Source organism: Nyctibius grandis, chromosome Z (genome assembly GCF_013368605.1).
Source record: "Nyctibius grandis isolate bNycGra1 chromosome Z, bNycGra1.pri, whole genome shotgun sequence".
Taxonomy (NCBI): domain Eukaryota; kingdom Metazoa; phylum Chordata; class Aves; order Nyctibiiformes; family Nyctibiidae; genus Nyctibius; species Nyctibius grandis.
Genome location: NC_090695.1, coordinates 44,782,560 through 44,810,513, shown reverse-complemented (window position 1 = coordinate 44,810,513; position 27,954 = coordinate 44,782,560). Strand labels below are relative to the sequence as shown.

General features: G+C 40.3%; 1 protein-coding gene across 4 annotated transcripts in view; it reads right to left on the bottom strand.

Moving 5' to 3' along the window:
• The window catches only part of LOC137676901 (transducin-like enhancer protein 4), a 102,082-nt gene that overhangs the window by 71,699 nt on the left and 2,429 nt on the right, over positions 1–27,954 (bottom strand). For all 4 annotated transcript variants that reach the window (XM_068423997.1, XM_068423998.1, XM_068424000.1 and 1 more), the window contains one exon: positions 27,076–27,120. In XM_068423997.1, the coding sequence (XP_068280098.1) occupies positions 27,076–27,120 (45 nt within the window). The remainder of the gene's footprint in view (positions 1–27,075; positions 27,121–27,954) is intronic.

Sequence of the window (27,954 nt, the reverse complement as noted above, 5' to 3'; positions counted from 1 at the left end):
AGATAACACAAGAATTAAGAGATCCAGAAAGAGAATATTTAAAGCCACATAGACTTTCTTACAATAAATCATGACTTTCTTATAATAAATTGTAACCAGGATCAGTTCCTCAATATAAGGTAGGACAGAATGCTTTTCCTCTTGCAAAGTCACTAACCGTATGATGAAGACATACAAACTTGTGCAATTTAGGCTTCCTTCTTTTAACAGCAACCCTTCCAGCCTTTTTGCTATGCTGTCTTTTAAGTTGCGAACACTTAGAAAAGAACCTATAAGAACAGAAAGGCTCAGAACTAGCAGCAAAAAAGTCAGAACCACATATAAAATAAATCTGTATTCAAGGAAAATTACAGTTATGCAGCTATGTAACCGGAAGACATGGTACGTTCGAGGTAAGGGTACATGGGACACTAACCCTGTCCCCTTGTGCGCACTGTGATACACTTAACACACGCTACTTTGCAACACATTTTCTTCATTTCTCTGAAATCCATCTAAACTCCCGTAGGTTATTCATACAGCAATTTCCATGTTACACTGTCCCAATATCTTCTCAGTGGTCTTCAATGTTTATGCAAGTCCTCATCTCATTTAAGTTATGCATTTTAATACATTGTTGACATTCATCTGCTACACCTGTTCTGTTTATTCACCAGTGTAGGTACCCTAAAGGACATTTGACGATATGTTTTGTTCACCACAAAGCTAAACTACCTGTAATTTCAAAGGTCTGTATGTGCCTTTAATATCAGATATCCCACAATATAAAACTTAAACATCCCTTTAAATAGACAGTGTTCACTATACTAGCTGACACAGAGATTTACAAACTGCTTGTTACACAGAGCAGTACAGGGAGCGACAAGATGTGTGCATCTAAGCTTCAGCCAGAGAGGCTGCACCATCCAATACAGCATTCCTGGAGAAATAACACTCGATTAAGGAATTGTAGACCGTAATACAATGCACAGCTGCAAAGTACCTGTGCTGTAGTGGTTCAAGCACCATTAACCTAGTGATTTCCAAATTTTGGGTCCCAGCCACACTGCTATTTTTTTTTAAAGGAATCTCACAAGTGCCTTAAAACTGTGAACTACCATGTCCTGCTCTTTGAAGCTTTTCCATGCGAAAACTCCAAAGTGCTGCCATCCTGACTTGACCTGCCATATAACACACATATGTGCCTTAGTTAAAAAAAGCATGTGATGCTTTCTGCTGCTGCAAACAACTCCTCCTAGCCATCTTTAAAATGCCTGCTGCAACCGTACCCATCTCCTGCGCAGCTCCTGGGGGGGTGCCTTTGCCTTGGCTGTGTTCAGCAGAAGACCACTCTCCCACCACAGCTACGTTAGCTGGATGCCTCTACCGCACTGCTTACGAACTGAGAATAAAACTGGCTCGAGGTGCCACACAGGAGCTCAGCCTGTAATTTTAAAAGGCTTGTAGATTCATAGATTTTAAGGCCAGAAGGGACTGTTACAATTGTCTTATCTGACCTCCTGAGTAACACAGGCTGTAAAACTTCACTGACTTCTCCATCAAACCCGCAAATACTGCTTCAGCTAGAATATAGCTTACTCAGCAAAAATAATTTTGTTCAACTCTCTTTGAGGCATTTCTTCTCAATTAAGATACTCAACCCCAGCTATTTCAAGATATTTCAGCTATGACGTTTTTCTTTTGATCACTTCCCTCCCCGCTCCCCAACAGAAGAAGTACGTCTCTCTTCTACTGCTCTTCCGGCCAAAAAGTGGTTGAAACATATTTGCTCAGTATTTATACAAAAATTCACCTCCGGCAGATTCTGAGTCTGCAAAATGTCAAGCTAAAAAGTGTCTTCCAAAAAGCTACAAATAACTGAAAACAGGTGACTGAATATGAACAGTTATACAACTGTAATAAACCTCTTGTTATCAATCCCACTGGAGCGCAGAACAGCGAGTCTTTTCATGCTGTACGCAGAAGAGCGAACTGATGGAGACAGCACCCAGCTCAACCTGCGGAGAAGAAAAAGACCTCACTAACAGCTTCAGGAGATGCTGAGATGTTCCCCAGCAGCACATCTCAGCTAGGCAAGGGGCCCTCTAGGCCAGTCACAACAAAGCTGAGAAGCCCTTGCTATGCCAAAGCAGGTGTTTACACTATTTCCTTATTAAAACGGCCTTCACTTCCCATAACAGTGAGTGTCCCCAGTTGCAAGGTTGTGCACACAGTTATGTTTTATCACCCACCACACTTGGGCAGCAAGGAAGGAGCCCAGTTGAGCAGCAGTGGCCCACAGAGGCACAGCATGACCAAGACACAGTCTGCCTACCTTTGGAGACCACAGGCAGCAGGAAGGCATGAAGGAAAGCACTGTGTATATGCACAAGTCATCAGAAGGGCATTACATGTTCTGCACCAAAAAAATCTTAAACCAGACATTTTCACGTAGTAAATACAAAGTACCCTCTACCTTGACACTGCAACTCTATCTGCAATTAACTGTACGGGATAGTACCACAGCAGCAAGCTTGTTTACCACAAAACATACACAAGGCATTAGCCACCTGAAGCTACCTAGATGGGGTCTCTTGCAATGCTGCCCTAGAACTTGAAGGTGATGATATGCTAGCATCTTGGCAGACCTATTCCTACTGCCATTGGAGGAGGCCTGGAAACTCCTTCATCTTTGCATAAGGTGCATAGTCAGACACAAAATAAAACACGAGTCCACTTCACATTTCTATGCTCATACAGCTTTTCCAAATCTGACATTTAAAAAATAATTTAAGATCTTCTCTTTTCTCATAGACATCAGGCCAATGGGTTTTTCATGATCAACCTAGTTGGCAGGGGAAGGAAAAAGTATGATTTCATAAAATCAGGCAGTCTGTTCCTCACGTGGAAAGCCAAAGTTGACTCAGAAACATGGCTGCTTCCGCAGTCATCTAGTTTTGCCTCTTTTGTCCTATGGGACCAGGCTTTAGAGAGACATCATCTATTTACAGGCCTTTCAACTGGGCTTCAGTTATTGGCCAATAATCCTGTGGACACACACACACTTCTAATGGCCTAAGTTTTGAAACCAAGTCTAATCTGATGGCGCAGCGCCCAAACTCCTTTTCCAGCATAGCCATTAAAGGATGTAGGTTATTGCTGTTGTCACCATTGATATTTGTCATTGTAATGTAATTAGGGCCCTAAAATGATGCATTACAGCCCTTGGCACAGCTTCTATTAAAATCTTTTCTTCTGCTCACTGAACTGCGACCTGCTTTCTGATGAATAACAGACAGACAGCTTTAGGGTGAGGAGCAGATTCATCAAAGAAGTATTTTTCAGCTCTGGAAATAAAATAAATAAATAAATAAATTAGAGAGGGCAACCTAAGAAGAAAAGCACAAGGAAAGGGGTGGAAGGAGGGTAGAAAAAGCACACAGCGCATTTGAATTTCATCTGACCACTTGAAATTCTGATTGCATCTGATGAATCTTTCTTAGGACAATATATTCCCAGCCTGTGAATCACATGGTTAATCAGGGCTCTAATCTGCTATCCATCAGCCTATGCCAGCACTGTAACTTCCAATCAAATTTATAGGTTATGTGGGTCACGCATCCCTGAACAACTACATTCACGGATATCCCATTTAAACCGGCACAGATTCTGAAATGCTGTTGTTAGGGTTACTGAATGTTATAGTACTATTCAAAGCTTTATGAAAGCTCCTGATAAACAGCTGCTAAATTATTGCCTGTGGATACAGCGTGATGCTCTGAAATAGCATTAATGGCCCAATAAAAGGGTAATCGTTCATGCCAAAATACAAAAAGGATAGCTTTTGCTGCCATAGTTTGTCAAATATGTTAACAAACACCGACACTTCTATTACTCTGTTCCCTAAACACAGAAGATGTTTGGTTTTGCATAAAAACACTCCAGCATGGAACCAGAAAAGATGAGGGAAAGACACGTAGGGAAGGCTCAGGCTGGTATAATCTTTTTACTTATCTAATGCAAGCTTGTATTGTTCACATCCTTTGGGAGACACCTACAAAAGACACTGTTTTAACAGTTTTGAGCTCTTTTCATAGCCACTACGGTGGCATCTTTTTTAAAAGGAGAGAGAAAGATTAAATATTTATTAACTACATTAACAACTTTTTTGGGTTTTTATGAGTATAAAGAGACAATAATAAAATCACTGTTCCAGAATCTGATCCAAGTAAACGAATGAAGACCCATATCAGCTAACAGCCTCTCAGCATTACTGCAGGGATACAACACAAGAGCAACCGCTTAGGTCCCTGATTCAGCCAACAAAACCTTCTTGACCAAAGCCGATGGTTAAATGGTACTTAATTGCATAAATATGCCTCAAAACCTGACCTTTACGTTTGTAAGTGCCTATAAAGCATTCTGAAAAACGTTCAGAAGATGTGGGCAAGGCTACAACTCAGGTCCCGTAAGGTAACCCAGCCCCTGAAAGGTGCTCAGCAAAGTTGGTCCTTGGGGTACAGCCACCGCCCCACAGCTACCAGCTGCACTCGGAGGGGAGCATGTGACGGACCATTAGACTCCTAAATCCCTTTGAGGATGGCAACATAGGAGTTTAATTCAATTTACCCTTGCCACACACACACAGCTAAAATAGAACATAAGCACACGGTGAAATATGGGAATATGTTTAAGTGCCTTGACAAGTATTTTAGCCTATGTCCGAATTCTTAGCACAGATGAGGACTAAAAGAGAAGCAAGGTCATATAAACCCCAGATATTAAAATACTCAGAAATGTTCTAATACATACAAGGTTCAGAATCAATTTGTTGCCTAAAAATCTCCATTTGCATTACTTTTTGGCAGAGGGAAAAAAGAGAATTGGGATTTCATTTATAGCATATAAACTTCAGGAAAATATTTCCACTACATTTCACAAAGTTCCACAGTTATTACAATTATAAAAAATTGCTGGTAAAGAATTACCACTGGAGGCTGTAGGTCTGTCAGTGGAATGGAAACAAAACTACTATATATGTATTGTTGAAATAAAACAGAATAATAAAACACTATTGGGCAACCCATTTCAGCAGCCAGTAGGAAAAAGAATATACGCAATCACACATTCGGAAAAATAATCTGAAACCACTGTTATTTCAGGTTTAATTTGTTCTACACAATGCAGCCTTTGCAAAAAAAAGATCAATCTAGTTTATTAAGTGGTTACCAAGAACACATGCACACACCCATAATATCTAAACAGACATTTCACAAATTAGTGAGGACAAAAAACATTATTACACTGTATGAGACATATCATGATTCTGAATAAAGCAAGCAAAAAAGCTAATCTTAGTATTTCACAGAAAATTAACTCTTCTTTCATAGAGAAGAATGTGTTTTGTTTTAATCAGAGACTGTTGTCTGGAAGTGCTTACTCCAGTTCTGCAGAACTGGAGGAAATACTGCAAGCCCTGAATATAAAATTTCTCTTCAGCCCTAAAGGAATAGTATTTGGAAACTGAGCCACAAAGCATCTAGTCTTGTAGTCCAAGAGACTGGAGAGAAAAATTCCCTTGTGAGAAAGATCCTAAACAGAAAACAACTTCTTCACTAAGCCAATTGCTCAAGTTTAAGAGATTTAACTTGAGCAATGCATGTACAAGTTGAACACATGCAGAACCGCCAGACTGCCAAATAATTACAGGCACATTCTTCACCTTACTTTCCTACCAACCTTCTTCACAAACATCCCAGCTAAGCTCCTAAAGTGCTGTAAACTCGATACTTACCTTTTGTAAGTTAATTTAGGTGCTTATTTTGCACAAAATACTGCAGACAGCAACACAAGCAATAAATCGGAGTGGCAGAATTTTCAAAATCAATTTTCTAATGTACACCGCGATCCATGGGCTGCTGAAGTGAACTGATAAGACATGGCTTTTATTTAATGTCTCAAGAACCATGTGAAGCTCAACTGAGCAAGGAAGGATACATATTGAATCATTCATGATTAAGACAATAAAAAGCAAGTCAAGTAAGGTGACATATAAACATGCTTCAAGCCTGTCACTTGAGGAAGTCAATGTTTTTTGTTAATATGAACTTCTACCAGCAAGTAGGGAATAGAAATGCACAGCCTGGAGATCCTCATAGCCCTTCAGTTGCTCAGGCTGCCGCCAGGTAGCAAGCTGCATCCTGCCCTGTCCTGCCACAAGCACCTGCAGAGCATCCAGAAAAAAGGTTGGAAGTGGAACTTGAAATGGCAGAGCCTGGCTTCATTTCCCTTCCTCGAAGGCAGCATGAAACACTTGCTGAAAAAGCAGACAGAAACGAGTAAGAAGGGGATGCTGCCTCGGGAGGTGCTGTTTCCGTCAGTAGAGCTTTGAAGTCCTCTATAAGGTACTACCCCTTCACCTACCAGCAATCGTCAACATTTCACAGCAATACTTGTTTTGTGAAATATGGCCTTATAACATAGTGATGAGAAGTTTCCACTGCTCTCCACCAACTGAAGGAATCTGACTTCAAAGTTTAAAAAAAAAAAAACTTTTTTTTTAAGCTTATAAACCTGTGGCATCACACTAAGGCAGCTTCAGCTCCAAGTTCAGTCTTTTGCAACTGTCTCCTAGCCGCAATTAGGCCAGAATTTCCCATTTTAGTCTTCCCCATAAGAGCTGAAACACAGCAGCACATGCGCGATCACCACTCCCTTACTATTCGATTCCTCCCTTCACACTTCTCTCCAAAGAGTCTAACCACAGTTCTTCTGCGCCTGCTGGAAATGGCACAAGCTGGTCTGAGTGTGTCCTTGCAACTATATGCATATAGTGGTTTCAGTGTGGAGTTTTAATTTAATTGGATGCACAAAGTCCCCTATTTATTTACATCACAAGTTCATACTGTCAGATCAGTAGCTTAAATATGTACATCGTGAAGAACTAAAAAAAAAAAAAAAAAAGGTGAGAGATAGTCAAAACCTGTTCTCAGTAGGCTTATGTTTAACTTGAGGTGTACTTAACTGCCCTGGAAAAATACTAAGGAGGTAGCATTTCAGGAAAAAGCTGAAAACCTCTCGCAGGTGAATCTAAAAGAAGCCATGCTTTTAACATGTACGTATGTAGTGCTTCGCAAAGGGCGTTCTGACGCTCTTTTTAAATGTTACCACAAAATAAACACTGAAGTTGTTTTCCCTCTACAAAATAGAGCTGTCAGTGTCCACCTCTCACTTCTGATCCCCACCAGAGCACATACCTTTAATTTGCAAATACACAAAAGGAAGACTCAGAAGTAGCTCCATTCACCCAGTATCCTATGTCCACTCCATGTATTATGGCTACAGTGCTTACTCTGGAGCAGTATACTCCAAATGTTAATCACCGAGAAGCTGATAACGCTGTTATGGTTGAGAACTGTGAAGATTGTGCCAGACTTCCAGTTACATCTACAAGGTTGTACTGTTCAGTCTTGAAGCTTGCAGAAAACACTGCAAGCAATAGTAACACATAATAGTCTGACAAAAAAAAGAAAATTTAGTTTCTCCAGCAAGTGTTGAGTCATTGCAGGTTTTAATGAACTACATAAAGCTCATCAATAAACTTATAAAAGTGGCAATCAAAAGTCCCCCATGAAACAGGAAAAGCAACATGACTGGTGAACTCAATTTATTTTCTTCCAGATTCATCTGGAGACCAGGAATCAGCCTTTCTGTATCAGACACAAGGTTACTTCTTCTCTTCCACCTCTGGTTTCCTTTGCTTACCTGCCTCAGCCCTACATGCCATGAAAGGTGGACCCATAGCCCATCTGATTCATTGATAATCACACTTGATTATGTTTGCTTCCAGAAAAGATAAATACTAGGAATTAGCACACCGATCTATTCAGTGGATTTGTTAGGTCTGGTTACAAGAATTCTTATACTGTTTGAAAACGTTGTTATGTTTCGCCTTCAATCCCTCATCTCTTCTTCCTACCCAGCAATTTCACACCACATGGTGAACAGCTATCAATTAGCTTACGAAATCCAGCAAAATACCCTGGTATTTATTTCAAGCAAAGTAGTCTACACAAAGGAAAGAGCATTTTAACTCCTGTTCTATTGCGACTTCCTGTTGCACTATGAAAATGAGCAATGCTCGGATGCAATTTCCACAGATTAAGGTAACAGATTTTTGTATTTGACATAGTAGCTAAAAATCCTGCCCTTTTTAAACCAGTACACAAAAGCATGATCTTAACAACACCCCAAAAGAGATGAAAGAATAAAGCAGTGGATTTTATACCAATGCTATAATCAAGCTTCCATTTTGGATCCTTGCAAAGACACAAATTCAAATAAGGCATGTTATTCTCTCCATTTTTAAACCAAGTAGAAGTATGATACCTGCTAATTCTTTCTGAAGATAAATATTTTATACTCCTTGGTCATATTTTATAAAGTCCCAGTTTCTGGAATAAAGTGATCATCTGAGAATCAGATTACATTTAAGACACTTTTCTCCCTTTCCCACCTAGAGACCTCTTTTTTGTCTTTTAAATCAACACTCAACAAGTGAAAGTTACATAAAATACCATGGGTGTATAAGTAGGGCACATCATCTTTTACTCTGAATTTAAATGCAAGCTTCAACTTCAGTTGCTGACTCATTTCCTCACGCTTTGAGATGGCAATGCCACCTTTCTACTGAAGCACCAGCCGTGAACTTCCATACTGCAGCACCCTATGGACAGGCAAGCTAGGATGAACTGTCACCAGCCTTGTCACTCATGTGGGGCTTACACCGTACTGCATAAGATGATGCAGCCAGTCAGGATCCCAATTCCTTTTCTCTGGAGCAGGCTGCCCTGAGAGTAACAGGGACAGTACCAAGAAACTGCCGAACTAAGCGGATTAATCCAACAAGGAAAGACTGGAAGTTCCAGCATTTCACACATCTCTGCCACCACTCAGATGATACTGATTCATATTCATATTTTTTAAGTAAAACACTTGCTGCGACGACTAGCTCAATGGGAGGGGATCCTTGATGCAGCAGAACGCTGCTTTCATGAAAGCAACAACAAAACAGTCTGTGTAGCTCCGACTCCTATTGAGGAGAAAATATTGATATGAATGTCATGGCTCATAATTTCAATCATTGTGGATCATAACTACCTCTGCTGAAAATAACTCTAATTGGATTTCAGCATTTCTGCAACTGGGTTTTCCTGCTATTTTTCCCCTAAGTGAAAGAGGACAAGGAAAGAACAGGCAATTTCATCCTTCAACATGTGAATACCTAACAAGTGGTAGCTTCACCAGTGAAGTACATCTAAAATAATCAGGCAGTTTACAATTCCCTTTTTAACCTTCCTAAGAAGACACATTTGCAAAGCAAATGCTAAGACATTTGTAAGACGTGCATGCTTAATATGTTCAGGAATTCACTTGTCCAAGACAGCTGGATACACTAAGTACATCTTGATGTTCATTCATTTGAATGGCATTCCCCCAGTAAAACACCTTCCAGGACAGACTCTTGAGTCAAGCAACACTAAATGACATTTATCTTCAAATTACATCAGCATTATTGAAGTTTTCAAATACTCTTCATACAAAAGGGATTTCAATTTAAAATTACTTTCTAAAGGAACACAAATTTTAAGAAAATGCCAAGAAAAGCAGAACAGGAGGCATGGAGCAAAGGAGAACTCTCTGACTGGGAAATGTAGATTTCATGAAACCTTTTCCAGTGCTGTAACACCCCGTGAGATCACACTTTGTGTGGAGAGCTACTATGAACTGTATTAATTTCAGACAAATGCTCAAGATCCACCATATGTTAAGTGTGCTCTTCATCACAGAGCACCTACAGACTTTAAGAAAAACATCTAGAACGTGGAAAGTAGGTCAAATGTAAGCAAATGAAAGGGGTAAATAATCAACTCTATGAACAGATTAACCATGTGATAATATATCAACGCATTTCTCCTTACATGTGTTCTCACCAGAGAAGGCATCAGTCAAACAGGATTCCTTCACAAAGTTGGTCCAATTTCACACCCATGACCCCCCCCATAAAGGATGTCTGGGCCAGAAATACAGATTACACACCCACCAATTCTGCTGTATCTGCTCTTGAGATAGAGAGAAGGCTTTCACTGTAGCTTCACATGCACTTTAAATTGGCATGAAAACAGGCACTGAAGAGGCTCTCCCCTAATCCAGCTATTCCTGCTCACCCCGCCCTTGTGCTGCTAGCATGTTTGTGGGTATGTGGTGAACCAAGCAATTAATTTATCCAATTTAAAACCCAGTTCCCCCCCAAAAAAATTTTTTTAAATGCAAATCCCATCCCAGACCCAGATTACCATGGGGTTAACCCAAATGCAGGATCACCCCTTCCATTACTGATGCCATCTTCTGCCTGCTTGAAGTGCACAGAAGACTTCAGTCGCAGACACACAAAACCTCTCAGCTGAGATTTTTTGCGAACACTCTTTTGAGTCAGAAAACAAGAGTTAAGAGAGCAAACCGCACAGCAGCACTCCAGGCAAGCTGCTTTTCTTGTTACAGACACAGATACTTCTCTTGAGCATGGCACAGCACTCCGTTTCACTTCCTTCACCACCCTGCAACCAAGACGTATCACTATCAACCACATCCTGAACTTTTCACCTCTTGCGTTAGCATCACGATCTGGTTTAGCTGCAAGTTTCAGCTAGTCTTTACAGCCACCTGTTAGATCATCTGGTAAACCAAATCACCAATACCCAATTGCACAGTGAATAAAAACTAGTGTACGTTAGTGGTGGGCATCCTAGCTTGGTAGTGGTCAGATGAAGAAATTAATGCTGTGGTCAAAACTGTGAACAAACCACACCCATAAAACAAGTTATGTTTTTTCAGTTATAGCAGACAGCATGACAGACAGCAAAACCACATTTCCATGCTTGTTTTTTTTTTTTTTTTAATGGATCTCTGGCTTTTTGCCATGGAGTAATTCTATGATTTACCAAAATGCTGTCTCTGGGTTTGTTAATTTCACATTTAGTTTGCTAGGTCTGTAATCTTGCCACCCTTTTAATCAAAAAGGTTCCAGGCAAGCATTTATATGAAAAATACTCATTCAAATTCTAACATTTTTACCCACAAAAACACACATAAGTTGTATCTATTTTGGTTTATGAGAATCTGTTTTGCACAAACTATTATAATTACTCCTTTTTGTAACAGCAGCTTCCCATGACAATTAGAGACTTAGTTGTGCTGTTCTGTTTGCATTAGAAATTTGCCAGAACACAAAAGGAAACCTTAAAATCACTGAACTACCTACTGACTGTCTGCAAACCTGTTTGTGTATAATCACTGTCTGTTCTTCACAAAGACAACAGAAAAAGCTGGGGGAGGAGGAAGGGAAACAGGTTTGATGACTAGTGGATGGCTCAGACTGTGTTTCCTTTGTGTGAGCTTCAGTGAAGATAAAAGAATAAGTTGGAAAATATTAACCTTTAATAAAGGGAAAGCAGTTCAAAATGACTGATTTCTCTATTGAAAGAAGTCAGTTTTCACTACTGTAACATACCATGTTGCATAGGTGAAAGCAAAGGAAAGAGAAGAGAGAAAAAGTTTATTTTTTAACCGTCACCAACAAGGGATACAGTAACTTTACCATCACAAGTGTAACTTCAGCTCATGAACACAAAACTGAAGTTGCCTTAAACTAGCTGCAGAACTGCCTAAGAGGCTGGAGAAATACTCAGCGCAGTAAAACCTTGCCAACTTCTCAGTCAGCAGGACCTGAGCGAGCCTGCTCAACGGTGGTTAAAGCACACCTGTGAGTACTTCAGTCATACTCTTGAACACCATCCACATGCACCAAAAAGCACTTTATCTCAACTCTGTACCTGTAAACAAAGTTTTAAAAATAGATACCATTTTCCACCAATGCAGCCCAAAGCAATACAAAATTACTGTCAATATCCACCACAGAACCTGTGTAGAGCTCATTTGATATGGTTGTAAATTTGGCTTTCTCCAGCTCTACTGACTAATCTAGACTGTTCACAGAGAGATGCTATCGTCTTGCTAAATTCACAGCTGTTCTGCCTTCAAAATTGGCACCCTTCTAAGGAATGGTAACCAAGAAAGGTAGCAGCAAAGTGATGCTCGGATGGAGAAAGTGACCTACTTTACCACCTAAATCCCACTGCTTCACCAAAGTGGAAAAGCACAGTAGTGCTTCAGTGGAGAGCACCACATCTTAAACTCTCCTCCTATATCACGCTGAAGACAGCCCTTAAGACTAGTATTTCTTTTCCAAAGTCCAACTTGCATTTATGCTCAAAACTACATTTACAGTTTTTCACACTTGGAGTATTCACATGCTGAAGAGTGAAGACCTAACCAAAGCTGTGATCCTCACTGTTGAACGCTAAACTGGTTTGCCTAATCTTTTGACAACTTACATTGTCATTATCTTCCTTCAACCTCCGCAACAAATAAATCAAGAAAGCGCCTTGTACAGATTAATTGTCTAATGGGCAGGTAGACATTCAAATGAGGTTAAAAAAGATGGGTAAACTAGCTACTTGAGAGCCTACCTCAGACTAATTCTCAAAGAACCAGGAGGCACAGAAAGGTTTAACGAACCCTGTATTTTTCCTAACTACAATATAATTGTTTGTACCAGAGAATCAAGATCCCACTATGCTGCAACGACTGCACATAGAGTAACAAGCCCCACCTCTGGCATTTGCCAAGGTTTGGGCATGCAAGAAGATAAGGACACGCTACCACAAGGTAAGAAGTTTGTTTTGGTTTTCCCAAAAAAATCCCACACAGGTAAAAAAGTAGTATTATCCCATTTTCCAGATGGAGAACAGAGGCTGAGAATATAGATTACCAAGGGCAAATGTCCTGAATACAAATCAAAGCGTTGACCGCATTACCACTGAAAGGTACATCACTGGAGCGTGCTAATTGCAGCTGGGATGGAAAAGACAGCATAATTCACATGGGAGGCAAAATGAGGACAAAACTGTCTTGGGAAAGAACATCCTGTCCCAAGCATCTTACAATCTAGAGATAAACACAGACACTTCTAAGTGACTCCCATGTAATAATCTCTCACCTCCCATTTCTTAACATATTGCTCTCCAAAAACTCCTCTGTGGTATGGGTTATGCTTCAGGAAATAGTGTTATTTCCACCTCCCAGGCAGAGAGAAGCAGTGAAAGCCAGAGGTAAAGTCTCCAGAAGGTATGTAATGGGATTTTTAAAAATGCCTAAGCAGACTAGACATGTAATTCAGGCAGAAAGTCAGCAATAGACAAACGCTCAAGAAGATTTTCATGAATTCCTAAGCACAGGGGGGCACCTACCCATACCTATAGATACATAAATGTACCTTTGCGACTTAAAAAAAAAAAAGGCAAGTCAAATATAAAGGCTGGAGCACCAGAAGAATTTAGGAATTAAAAGCCCAAACTACAATCTTCACCCCCTTGCCTCCCCACTCAGGAATGACGCAGTGCTGAAGTCACCCCAAGTGTACAGGAGTCTCCATCTCCAGCACTGAAGCTCCCCATTAACCCTGCTGGGTCCCCTTTCCAGATATGTTCAGACAAGTCTTTGGCTCAACAAGACCAAGCTTTTTGGCATCACATCCCACAACTAAGCCCTGCAAAACACCCTCCCCCTGAAACTCCTTCAACTCAATGCTTCTCCACCCATGTCCTCCAGGGAGCTGAGAACCAGAATTAGTCCCACATAAAACACAGCCGCAGCACATTTGAAAAAAAAAAAAAAAAAAAGGGTGGTGGAGAACAGATAGATTTCTATATAACAGCTTAGTGGTTAAAGAGTTTAATCAGAGCATTACATACATGACTAATTCTTTCTTTACCTCTCCTTCCCACTTCCTAGGAGAACACCCTGTTTAACAGGCTTCTGTGAACTCTGTCAAGAAAATACTCCCAATTCTTCCACTGGAGAAGGAAAGCCCCTTTTCCAGTTCCTGCTCTGAATCATCGTACATGAAAAAATCACCACGTGCTAAAACATGTAAATGGGTTTGGGCCAGGTACTGGAACTCAGTACAACTCCTTCCAGCTGGCCAGAGTCTTTCCAGGGCGACAGCACAGCATGCATCTCTCCTCTTTCAGCTCTACTGAACCATTAAGGATCTCATGCAAACCAGACAGCTTTCTGCTGGGTATCCCTGTCATTCTCCTGGGAGAAAAGAAACATGGGTCTCGCTAGTAGACAGAAAAGTAGATGAGCCAAGAGTGTTGCCTTCTCCAGCTTTTCTGTTCTTTTTTTGTTTAAGAAAAATCCACACTATGCTTACACTTTAAAATAAAGTTTCAGTGTCACTCTTCAAAAAGGGATTCTGACACTACCAAGCCAAGGAAGCCTGTCCTGGCAGCACCAACTTTGGTGTCTCAGCCTTCAAGCAGTGTGAGATTTAAGACACACCCGTGACCTCAACACTTCCCTAATGAGCTACCATCTGTACGTGCTGGATTTCCTTGGCTCCGCGCTGAATTGCTCAACTGGCCCCACACCCTGCAAGCATCACTCTGCCCTCATTCAGCTGGCCCTGCAGCCCAGCGGTGCAAAAGCACCCACAGCGTCTCTCTCATCTCGCTGCAGACAGTGGTCAAAGTGGCTTGTCCAAGGTCTCACAGGAAGCCCTTGACAGTACAGTCCAGAAGCCTGCACCTGGATCCCCCGGAGCCCCAGACCCTGGCGGCTGCATCTAATCCACCTGGGAGCTCTCTGCTTTGCTTCACATTAATACGGAGAGGTATTTCCTGCGTCTACAGATTTTCAGGCTCTCCAGGTTCTGTCGCAGGCTTAAACAAACCTCATGACCCTTAATACAGTGCATACTTACAGTGGCATTTTTCTTTGAAAATGTGTAAACTAAGATTATCCCAGGATTCTTCTCACCCCCACAAAATGACTTGTTAAAAATCAATGCTTTAGAAGAAATGCACACCTGAGTGACAGGCAGAAAACAGAGCCAAGTAAATAGCAATTAAACAAAGGACAAAATATCACCATTTCATACATTCACAAGGCCTATATGTCAATTTGGCTGAAGGTATATTTGAAAAAAAAAGTTGCATATGCAAAGAAGCTGGACATTTGTATCTGCAAAGGAAAGTCTTAAATCGAAAGATTACAGAGATAAGTTTTGAAAGTGTGTAATAACACGGCTGCTAATGGTAGTTTGAAAAGTATCTTGTATACATGTTTGAAAACTCATCTTCAAGCGGAAACCTACAACCTCAGGAAAAAAACACCCCACATGTATGCTGGTGGGGGCTCTCTTCTTGTACAGTCTCGTGGTGCTCTTGGTCTTTACATCTTTGTCTACATGATCAAACCTAAGAACAAGAACAATTGTCACCCTCAGTCAAATGTGGTTTTAGAAAAAATATCAGAAACAAACCATCCCCCAGAAATTTCCAGGATGCCACAGGCACAGAATTGTAATACTTCTCCTTACGCTTCCAATAAGTGAAACAGGATGCATGTTTTGGTGTCACCAGTCTGCAGAGATAAACCAGGGAAAGCTGTGAGAGGGAAAAGAACTAAGTGTTTTGTAGAGATGCATGGAAAATGTCTTTCTCCTCAAGTTGTCCATGTTAAAGGCACATTATTAGCTTTGTTTTCCTTAACAGCCATCTCTAGAAGCACATGGAAGCGGAGAGATTCAAAGGAAGCAGGATGTCACTCTTGAATGAATTAAACCAAGAGCTTATACACAATTTACTTTTCAAGAGTAACACCTCCATATTTAGATATGGACAAATACATAACAAGTAACTCTGACGTAAAAAGTCCTCTGATGTTTGGAGAAGTCGATGTCTCTTCCACCGATGTTTCAGAGCAGCAAATAAGCAACAGACTCCCACCAATGCTTGGATTTTGTTATTGTAGTTGTTGTTTAGGACAAGACTCAGAAAGAAAACATACAGTTTGTCCCCAGAAATTAAGAAATACTGATAAAACTGTAAATAAGCAACGTGCTCAGACTGTTACAGCGTTCTGCAATTAGGGCAGAAAGCCTACTGGTTAAATTGAGTATAAGAATACACAATCTATCCTTTGTTAACACACTGACACAAACATACGGGGTGTATTTTATGCACAAAGTCTTTCCAATCCTCTTGTGTTATTCAAACACTACGGTCTAATATTGTAAGAAGAGGCACCTACTTTGTATCTAGTCACATGCTTTATAAAATTACAGAAAGCAGACAGTAGCGGTGTTGTAGCTGACTCTCTTTCACACATCAGCACAGTGCCATCTTTCAAAGGGGGCACTGTGAAAGTGGATGGCTGTCATACAGAGTGAATGGTACTGCAGGGAAATAGGAGACGTGAGAAGAGAACCAATTAATGAGCTTCCTCCAATCATTCCTTGTTCTCTGCCTCCTCCCTCAAACCAAGAATCCCACACAAGCATTTTGGCTAGCTTTGGCCTTATTCTCTTTGCTTTCCTTCTCCAAATGTTATCACAAGACCAGCCCCGTCCTGTTTCCAACTTTTACTCCAAGTACAATTAACAGAGTAGCAGGCAGGAGGACAACTAAAGTATCTTTCGTGTTATCTCCTCATAACCCCTGGGGCATAAGAACAAAGGAAGTCCCACAGCATTTAAGGTCCTGCTGGACCTCTTTACACAGCAGATACAGGTTTGGAAGTAGTTCTCTTCCCTCCACAGCAAATATATATTCATTCAATATTCTGTGATTCTCTAGAGCCTCTCATCTAATAATGGATGTTAACAAATTCTTACATCACTCCCCATAATGTAAATATCGTCACCATTTCAGAGAGGGAAACAGAGGCACAGAAATGTTAAGAGACTTTCACAAAGTGCTGCAGAGCACAAGCTTGTGGTCAGAGAAACCACAATTGCTAATTTGTCACATGGTTTAAATTAAAAATGGCCTCTTCACCAGATCCGAGGAAGTCAAGCCCCTGGGTAGGCATCTGCAGGTATCCGGAGCAGGAAACAGAACAGGTATCAATGCTGACTTTTCTCTGCAGACCTACAGTGCTTCACGAAGGATGAGTACTCAACTCACACCCCTTCACCCTGCAGCCACCATAAAAATCCAGCAGAGCCCCACATCCCTCCCAAAGCCAAAACCATAACATAGCTTGACTCAACTGCTGCATTCAAATGACCACGTGGAGTCAACGCTGCCACTAGCTACCTGGCTGTCAAGCAGCTAGATGGTGGCTTGTCCACCTCAAACCCAACACATGTCTCCCAAGGCAGACAGGAAGCCGGTCAGAGACACTGCCAGATCTACTGATGGAAACCTGGCCCTGCACAGTCCTCAGTGAAGCAGCTTTCATGAAAACACATGGACAAGCATTGCCAGGTCCAAGTCTGCCCCTTTCCCCAACCCTTAGCTGGGCTGCACTACAGTTATTTTGTCTCCCATTTATTTATTAATGTGAAAGCTTAATAGGAAAACACCACTGTGGTTTCAAAACAAAGTCCGTAAGTGTTTCAGCCATGAGGCATGGCTGAAAACTCCTTATTCATCCCTGTGAAAGGTTAGAAATGGGAAAAAGCAGTTGTCCAAGATAAAAACTTTCCTCAGTGATTGCTCCACTTTTCCCATGGTTTTAAAAGGTAAAATTTGAATCAAATGCTAAATAGGAGTAATTGGTTGACCACCAAACAGAAGTTACTGAGATAAACAGATTAACTGGATATCCAAATATATTAACCTAGAAGCCCTCAGTTAGCTATCTGAGCTATAAAGAATGAGCAAAACTTAAATCAAGTTCCTCCTTAAAAAAAAAAAGAGATATGAGAAAGAAAATGAGTGATCAAAATGCCACCTTCTCCCTCAACCCCCAAATAAAAACTCACTGCAATTTGTGTTATGATTAATGTGTTATGTTAACACCGTCACTTTAAACGTGGTAAATGACAGCTTCAGCCATTGAGCAAGTGTCAAGAGAAACATCCTGCAATCCAGACTTTCCAAACACTGCGGTCTGTGCACCATCACGCAAGCCTCCTCCAAGCCACTGCAAGGGGGAACCCAAGGATCACGCTATGGTGCCAGCTCAGTGGGCTTCAGGTTACCTCCTCTGCTCTCATCCCCTGTGAGCCTGTTGCAACCCCATGGACACCCCGTAATGAGTTTTGAGGAAGCTCTCTGCCTTGAGGACACAACAGACCCAGGCTAGACCTTTTTGCTGTTGTTCTTGGTTTAAAATTGTCAGTGTTAAATTTCAACAGCATTTGCTGTCACTGCTTACAAGTACCAGAATGTTTTATTTTGTATTTGCAGAGAGCATGTGTTGACCTGGCTGTGTTTTGATTTGTTGATTTTGGGTTCAAAGTCAGAATAGACAAGGGGAAAGGGGCCCCTCTGCTTTCCTGCCGTAGTAAATCTCTATCACTGGTTATGCCTGTAATTGAAATCCAGGTGATGTCTTAGCAGCAGCCACACCATGACCTCTATACAGTGCTACTCCATCACCAGCTTCTCTGTCCTAAGGCAACCACTTCCCTCTGGGGTAACCAGGATGGGGTCAGAGGGGGTTTTTCCATTTGCCAATTCTCCAACCCAGACACTAAGAGAATCCAGGCACGTAAGCAGAGTAAATACAAGCAAAGAAGTTTACTATATTCAAGATGCAGGAAGGAGCAGCATTTTTAAAACTTAAATGCTCTCAGTGATCAGACGCAACATGCGCACAGTACACAACATGACACATGCCAAACAAAATCTTCTGGCAGGACCTATTGTTATGCAAATTTTTTATAGCATGAAGAAAACAGATTTTGACTTCTGCTCAACTGTGAGATGCTCTGCTGAGGTTTTTAAGCAAACACAAGAAAAAGAAAAGCACCCATTCTCATTGACAGTGTTCCACATCCCAAACATAACAGTGAAAGGCTTTTCTCCTTTGAAGAAGTTGAAATTCATTCAGCAGATGTCAGAAACCTCTAGCAGTATAAGATCCTGCAGAGAAAGCATTTAAGCAGACCAAAAGAGAGAGGCCAAGTTAGAAGACCTCCCCTCAAAACTATGTCCTGAGTTCCCTCACCTTCTAACATAGAAAGAGGAACTGCCTCCAGCGTATCTGTGCCATCTTATGACACGTCACAAAAACTTAACAAGCTATGACATATAATTCACAAAAACTTAACAAGCAATTCCAGAAAGAACATGTATATATTTTTACTTTGGTATTATTTTTTCCTTAGGAAAGTACATCTCACACATTTTCCAAGAATAGGAAATTATGACAAAAGTTGCCAGCTGTATCTCATACCCAGCTCCCTTGGCTTTATCGTGAATCTTGGGACGTTTCACTCCTTATTTGCGAAAAACTATTATGGAGGAATACTGGAAGAAAAACCTAAGAAGCACAGTTTGACAAATTAAAATTAGAAGGGAAATAAAAAGAATCCCAAATTTATTATTTTTATCTCATGATTAATTTTAAGCCAGTCTCATGATTTTCTGAGGACTGGCATGATTTAACATTTGGAGTTGGCAATACAGCATACCATACAAATACATAACCATAAAGAGACCAATTCAAGTTTACTCTGGGGACTATAACTTTGACTTGCCTGACACCTGCACACTTAAACGTCGTAGCCATACCACCACAGTGTTCAATACCAGAGCATTACGAATTGGGCTAGGAAAGATGATTCCTTATGTCTAAATCCTACCCATGCAGGCAAGAAAGCACTATTTAGAGTTCTGTTTACTATTCGTGACATATTTCAGTTATATTTTAAAAACTTTATAAAAAAAAAGTTATGAACACCTGCTTTTGACATTATGCCAGAACACTTCCTACTATACTATACATCACTAAGATAAACAACATCTAGGGAAAAAGTTTACAGAAGAAGTACTTCAAGGTACCAGTGGAACTGTAAAAATACCACATTGAACCAAAACAAAACCTGTAAAAATATACAGATAAACAGAGATACAAAAAGGTATTCTTAAAACCCAAAAAGGTATTCTTAAAACCACTTCACATTTCTGTATTTTAAAATAAAGTTTAATTTTTAATTCAAACATTAAATTTCTTTCACAGAATAGCATTTCTTGAGTATAGATAGGTTCAGCTGTAAGTATATCATCATCTGTTAGTTAATGCAAGTACTGGTTTATACATCCTGTGTTTCACATTATCATCTTTGGTCTGCTCCCGCTATGCCTTGTGGCTAAGCAGGTTTTCTGAAAGTCAGTGGCAACAGATGTGCTCAATCCGCAGAGAGCAAAAGAAGTGACTTCTGTCACAATTATAATCACACTGTTCTCAAACCAGCCCATGTCTGTGATAAACCCAGTTCTCTATTACATCCACAAATAGTACATCATGTCTGCTCATTAAAAAAAAAAAATACAAAAGTAAGACTAAATTGATAACTCTGAATTCTCAACGTTTGACAGCCTTGGTGTTAAGAGTCACAAAATCTGTTTCCTGGCTTTAATGCGCCGAGTCCCTGGTATACATCGTGATTGTGACTTGTGTGAGCACCCCCTTCACTTTTTGTAACATAAACCAAAATCAGAATCCCTGCCTCAAGGAGCTTACAATTATTTCACATGCCTGAATCCTTACGTTTAAAGTTATTCCAGTTGCCGAGCCAAGCAGCCAAACATTTTCAAGCCAGATTTACAATCACCTCTGCAGCCTTAGTTCGACTTTCCTAACATCTATTTTGTGCACTGAAACCAGGTCCTGTAGGAAAACTGGTAACGACACCAGCGAGTGTATAACTAAAAACTGCACCACGATGTATACAATGGGGCAGGATCAAGCTTACACAAATACTGTAAAGCTTGGGCATCCCAGCATCCTGATACCTCACTTTGTAACCTACCTACTAATTAATGTCTTTTCCTGTGCTGAGTGACCTCAGCATTTCTTTTCGGCCCTCAAAAGGAAGGCAAATCTCACCGCACAAAACAATGCAGGAGTTATTACATACAAAATGGTGACACAGCTTCTCTCTCCTCGTGGGTATTAAGTTCTGGCTGTTCAGCAGGAGCCTTGTGCCGGAGCCGCCCTTGCAGCCACGCCGGCTGACCCAAGGAGCCAGCGGCAGTGCGGGGGGTCCGCATCGCCCCTGCCTTCCCTCTGCCCCAACGCTGCCCAAAAGAGGCTGGGGGCTCTCGCCAGAATGGTGTCCCTTACTGCAAACAGCAAAGGTGATGGAGTTTCTTGCATTAAAAGAAAAAAAAAATTTGCAAGATTTTTTTTATAGTGAAGGCGTTAGGCAACCGTAACCACAGGGTCACTGCTGGCCCCCTCTGTAATTAGAAGTGGGCCCATAAACTAACACAGTCAGTGAGGCAGCATCGCAGCAATTATCATCTTTCAAAGACAGGAAAATGCTTTTGTGTTTAAGCACTGTAGAGCACAGCTTTTGCCAGTAAAAACAGAGCGTATGTCCTAATTTAAAGTTTGCTCAGCATGTTTTGTGCTGCTTCCTGTGTCTGAAGCATCTGTCTGAGTTGCCAAAGCAAGTGGGGGAAAACACTTTCCTTTGCTTATGAACGGCAAAACCAGGGTGAAATGGAAGTTCTTGTCCTCGTGCATGTTATTCTGCGGTTGTGGGGGGAAAGGTTATTTCAACAGTAACTCGCGGAGAAGCGGCAACAACAAACTTCCCAGTAATTAACAGGACCTCTCCACAGAAAGGCTGTCTAACATCTATATCATTAGCGAAAGAAAGCACAGAATCTTGTTTCAGAACTTAGCAGTTACTACCAAGTAAAAGGTTTCTGGTTTAACTGCAAAATAATACATTTTCTAACTTTTCATAAGCTTCTAAGCTTTTCTGCTGGCTTCAGAGGCTAAATAACCTAAAACTGGGACAAACAAGCTTCAGTTGTCAAACTGATTTGACAGTCTATTTTTTACATTTTGCGACTTTGATGGAAAAGCCACTTGTTTTTCTCTTCCTCCTTAATAGTCCTGTGTGAGCTGCAGTCTTCAAAATTTCACTTCTAATCTCTCTCATTTTGAAGTTTTTCAGTTCAGTTCCGACTATCCAATGCCTGTATCTCTATTAAATCTTTCCTACTGTTTATAATGGAGAACAAATTCAGCTGGTGTAATTTTAGCTGGCTCTCCAGTTATTCTTCAAACGAAAGACAATATAAACTAAACTACTGACCGTGTTAAAAAACCAAATGTGCACACACATTCATGCCGAGCCCAGACCATTGCCAAAAAAAAATAAAGGAAAACAAGTATATTTTTCCATTACACAGGTAACACATATACAAACCAATTCTCTGCGATATATGCGTTTTATGGTCATGAAGATGAAAAACAGTCAAAACTCTGCCCTAAATTAAACAAATTGATTCCCATCTTTACCCCTTTACCAAAATAATTTACTAAGGCTTAAGAAGCAAGCTGATTCAAGGCTGGTACAGCCCATACATTAACTCAGTCAGCAATAAATCTCCCCTTACTCTCCATACTACTTTCTTAAATAGCTCACTATAAAGCCCCAACCTAATTAAAAACAGCTTTCTCGGCAACAGTGGCCTTGATTTCACTTATTTACACATTAACTGCAGCCTCCGTTTGGCCAATCCAGTCTATTCCCTGTACCACGCAGGGCCTTTTATCTGCCCTGGACAGCATTTTCTCCAGCAGACGAAGTAGATGCCGATTGATTTGCTGTCGAGCATGGTAAATTAATAGCAACAAATTGCTGAGGGCCCCGTCTCGCTGCTCCACCATGCTTCGGCAGTTTTGCTTTATTTGCTCCATGATGGGCAGCAGTCAGGCCTCTTCAAGTCAATTTCTTCTTAACAACCTGCAATACTTTTCAATGGTGAAAATAGAGCCGTTCCTTGTAAGTCAGAAATCAATATCCTATTGCCCTTAGAAAATGCTAAACAAGCAGTATTGGCAATCCACTTGGTACTAGAGGGTATCAGATATAATGCAAATCCATACTGCTTCCCTCCTCGTAGTTATTACAGTTTGCTAAAAGGTTCCTAATGCCATTTATCATCATTTACCATCGACTACTGCAGCTATGATTATGATATCCTATCAGCTAGCAGAGCCCTTTCATTTCTATCCAATTAATATTTTAGCAGCACTCAAACAGTTGTTGCCCAAGTCTTGTAATAAAATTTACATGGATTGGACTGAATGGTTTTTCTACTGTGATCTTAAAAAGTCATTTCATTTATTTTTTAATACCCAGCTTCTTAAAAGACCTGATTTTTCTTTCAAAAATGCTGAAATCCATTCTAGCATGTGAATTAGTTCAAAGACGGAGGTCTAACCAAAAAGAGAGGACCCAGAATTTGCGTATTGCCACCTCCAAGTGACATAACCAAAGTAAAAAGTGAATGCTATGTCCTATTTATGCTTTCTGTCGGTCCCATTCACGAATATCTATTGTCTGTAGCCAAATACAGACACTTATTTTAAGTGATAATTACAATTCTGAATTAAAACCTTCAGCAAGCATGTTTGATTACAGCAATTTAAATAAACTGTTTACCATAACATTAAAACAGCCTAATTTCAGAAATTAAACCAAATGACCACCACCAAATAGCAACAATATATTAGAAACACAGAGCAGCACGTCAACTATTCATTCATAAACTATCGGCTCAGACTCTTAAAAACAAATGTTGAAAAAGCAACTTAGTAAGAAATGGGTATCCTCACACCACACTCAAACGTTCATATTCATGCTAACATTGAAATTTAAAACTGTAGGGAAGTATCCGTTCATACTGCAACCCAAAAACCCCCAACCCAATGCCTTTTTTTTTTTTTTTTTGGAATATGTCTATTTTGAAGCTCTATTGGTCCTAGCAAAGAATATCAAAAATTAGCTTAGTATTTTAGGCTATAACACCACATGTCACAACATACCCCACACTTGTCTTTAAAAAAAAATACAAGTGACTAATTCTACCAGTCTAATGCTATTTACTCAGTTACCAAAACTTAAATTAATTACGTTCTCAAACATAATTGTTAAAAATTGGCAACATTATGCAGACTTAATTAAGATTAAATCCAATTTACTAAATGTACTTTAATTGGTACTAATTACATTAGCTTTCCTTTCAGAATGACAAATTCCCCACAGGTTTCACTTTAATAGACTTCTATCAAAATCAACACAGGATGACTGATGATGAGCATCGCAGGAGGGGTGGGAAAAGAGATGCTCTTCCCCCCTCTCCCCCTCCCCAGACACACAGGCACACTCACTACCGCTGCTCTCTGCGCGTTTATCCTTTTATCAATTTGCTAAGTCACAGAGTCATGACTCCATCACAGCCATCATTTTCTGTTCCAGTGAAAAATTTTTCTAAAAATAAATACTCTGTGGCTGGGAGCAGCCAAGGAGAACAGAAGCTTTAAGAGAAAAATACACAAAGGTTTCAAATATCAGGGCCACCAATTACTAGGGTACTTCCAAGGACTCCAGAGAGTCCTGCTCTTGAACCCTTTGAGACGCAAATCTAATAAGTGAATAAGCCTAACCTGATCTTGAGAACTAGGCCCAATTATGCCAAAGGGCAGATTCACTGCATTATTGCCTGCTTTCCATTACAAGGGCATCCAGCGAGTACATCTGGAAAAGAACCTGAGAGGAACCAAGGCTGTCTGCCCAGAAAAACAAATAAAGACAGATATGCCTCTGTGCTGAAGTGAAAAAAAAAAGAAAGAAAATATAATAAGTAGGTGGTTTGCAGGGCTGTATTTCATAATGTGATAAACTGCCCTCAGGATTTTTGATATGATTGAATTTAGAAAGCTGGGGGTGGGGGGAGGACGCGTGGGGGAGAAAAAAAACAAAGGGTGAATCGCTCCATTTCAGCCAAGAAAAATTCAAAGATGAGAGAGGAAGAGAAGGGAATTTAAGGCGGAAGACTAAAAAAAAGCTTCACACACACCAAATGAAGCAATCAACGCGATCTATATAATATACTAAATTGGACCCTAACGCTGTGATCATAAAGCAAGATGGGAAATATTTTGCAGTTGCTGAAGCAAGAGGAGAACGGGAAAAAAAAAAAAACGCTGTAGCAACAGAAGGGGAGTCATGAGAGATATGAAATTTATATCAGATATAAGAATGATAGCGAACAAGTTTCTTAGCCGCAGCTAATTTGAATCAACATCTGACAAAATATTTAAAGTGTTTTGCATGAGAGTACGATACTTAAACTACTAATTAGAACAGATTTAACAGTAATGGAAAAAAAACCCGGTCCTTTGTAATCCTCACATTTAGTTGTAACTATAAGTATTTAATTTCTCCAGGATATCGCTGATGACTCCATCACCATAACTGTATACAATTTCTGAAGTAAAGCATTTAGAAATTAAAAAGGCTTTTGCTGAGGGTTTTTTTTTCCCCCACTTAACACAATTTAATTACACATTGCACTTGCAAGCTGATTTCGTCCCACAGAATTTTGTGCAGTGTAAGTCTACATTCAAGTAACTGCTATAATAACAGGGTACCTAGAAATACAAACAAGTTTGACTGCAAAGCTTGCTTTCAAACGGCTGTAAGAATTTGCTACGTAGGTGGCCTGTAAGGACTCTGGTCTTTGTGAATTGTTTCAGCATCTACTACTTTACTGATTGGGGTTTTTTTCATTTGGGTTTTTTTTTTTTGTTTGTTTGTTTTTCAAACGGGACCTGAAACAATCTGGCTATTCATTTGAGAACAGACTCAACATCTCTGAGAGTCAGTGACCACTCTTTCCACCAGCACCCGTGACCTGAATCAGGTCCAGAGAGTCACACGTATGTACAATCTGATCAGCTGCAATCACAGCCCTTTCCTCTCAACTGTTTGTTAAATGCACTTGTTGAGTCTTCACGGTACCTGTGAGGAGGACATCTGAATTCGACAGGTCTATGTATACGGCTGTAAAATAACACGAATGCACAAAGTCCCATAAGTTTGGAGCTGCAGATGCAAAACGCTTCGAGGCAGGAAATCCCACCTTCTTTGTATTTGTATGCCATCTAGTGCAAATGGCCCTAATCAGTACTGTGGCATTGGGATGCTAATGGAATACAAACTATAATAAATAACATGAAAAAACATTTGACTCATATGTCTGCTCTCAACAAGATAAAGAAATCCTATTTCCACAACCCAGAGAAGTTCCAAATCCCTAACTTTGAACAGAAATGCGTACAAACCAATTTTCAGATGGTCTTTCTTCTCCCATCCAACCATTTCTTTATTTCTGCTGTTTACACTCCCCAGCAATGCTGGCGAATTGCTCAACCGTTTGCTAAAATGAGTTGTCAGTATTAAACTCCACCATATAAAAAGTTCCCTCTGTGGAAAAGAGGTCAGATGCTTAATTCATTCTCCTCTAGAGAAGGTTAAAAACACACACTACTGAATAAGAAACTCTGATTTACACTACCATGCTCCATCTGACTAATCTCCTGCTAATCTAGGCCGAAGTGCTAGACTTCAAGGCACAAAACCAAGCATGCTAACACCCTCGAAGAAAGCTCATTTACTCTTTCGTGCTTGAGATGCTAAGACACCAGTTTTGGACAAAGGTCCAACTAAGTAGCCTGAGGGAAACAGGAACATGGCTATGCATCAATCGTTTTTGTAGCTCCAGCTTAAATCAGCCCAGGTTAACCAAACAGTCTTTTCCACATGCAAATACAAATCCCTAATATGCATTCGCGATGTAGCTATCAACCCAAAAAGTAAACCCCGAAGGTTCGAGGTCAGACATATCTGAAGGTACAACCCGCATACCCATCCCTACTCACATACGTCCTCCCCGTGTAGTATAGGACCGCTTGCATGTGCAGAGATTGCATGTGGAAAGTCACCGAATAATACACCTCTGGTAGCCAGGACCGTAAGGTAGGCAGAGCACATACACAAGATGGAAATTTCAGGGCCAGGTTAAGCACAAAAAAATTTCCAATGCACTCAAGCATGCAATTAAAGCAAGTCACAGAGAATACACATCTGTTTTAAGACTGATGGGAGAAATTACACAGAGCATTCTTAAATGACAAAAAATATCTACCTACCTGTTTATGCATCTCTATATTCAGCCCATAGGACATCTCGTAATACTAAGAAAGAATAAAATGACTCTATTAGTCTTTGCAATCGTGCAAACCATTCCAAAATTCACTTTCACTCAAACATCATCTGTACAAAGACCCACAGACCTAAATACATTTACTGGCCTTGAAGAGCTCCTGGAATTCAAGAGCATTTCACAGCAACCTTTTTTTTCTTTTTGCTTGTTTTGCTTTATCTACATTGCTTCATGTCAAATTTACAAAGAACAGCAATAAAACAAGCAAAAACTCAGACAACAACAACAAAAAAATATCACAAAAAGTAATCACAACCAGAGTTAATTATTAGAAGCAGAAAAAAAGCCACACAGAAAACACTCAAGATTTTATTCCCTAGCACACAAAAAAAGATGCCAAAAAAAACACCTGAAGTGCTTGAAGCCTGAGACAGATTTAAATCAGCAATGTCTAACAGACCGGTTATTCAGTATTTTAAATTAAAAACACAAAAAAGCTGCAATTAAATTGCAGGGATGCAAAAAATGAAAGCGCATGGAAATTCAGAGCCACAGCAGATACACCAATCTCATTATGTCCTGTTGTGTCCGAGTATTGTGGGGAACTCATTTCATTTCAGTGTGTAATGTTAGTACCAAACAATCTCCAGGACTTAGGTGTATCAGGCATGAAAAAGACAACTGCAAGCCTTAACGTTTGCTTGTGCTTTTGGTTAAGAATTTTTCAAGGTTATTTACTCTTCTTGTAAACATAAGAGCGTTGTTTGTCACGTACATATGCAAAAGGACTAATCCTTCATAGATCTACATGACAGCAGATAGCAAGAGCTCCTCTGGAGTTACCATGATCCATCCCGTAATTATG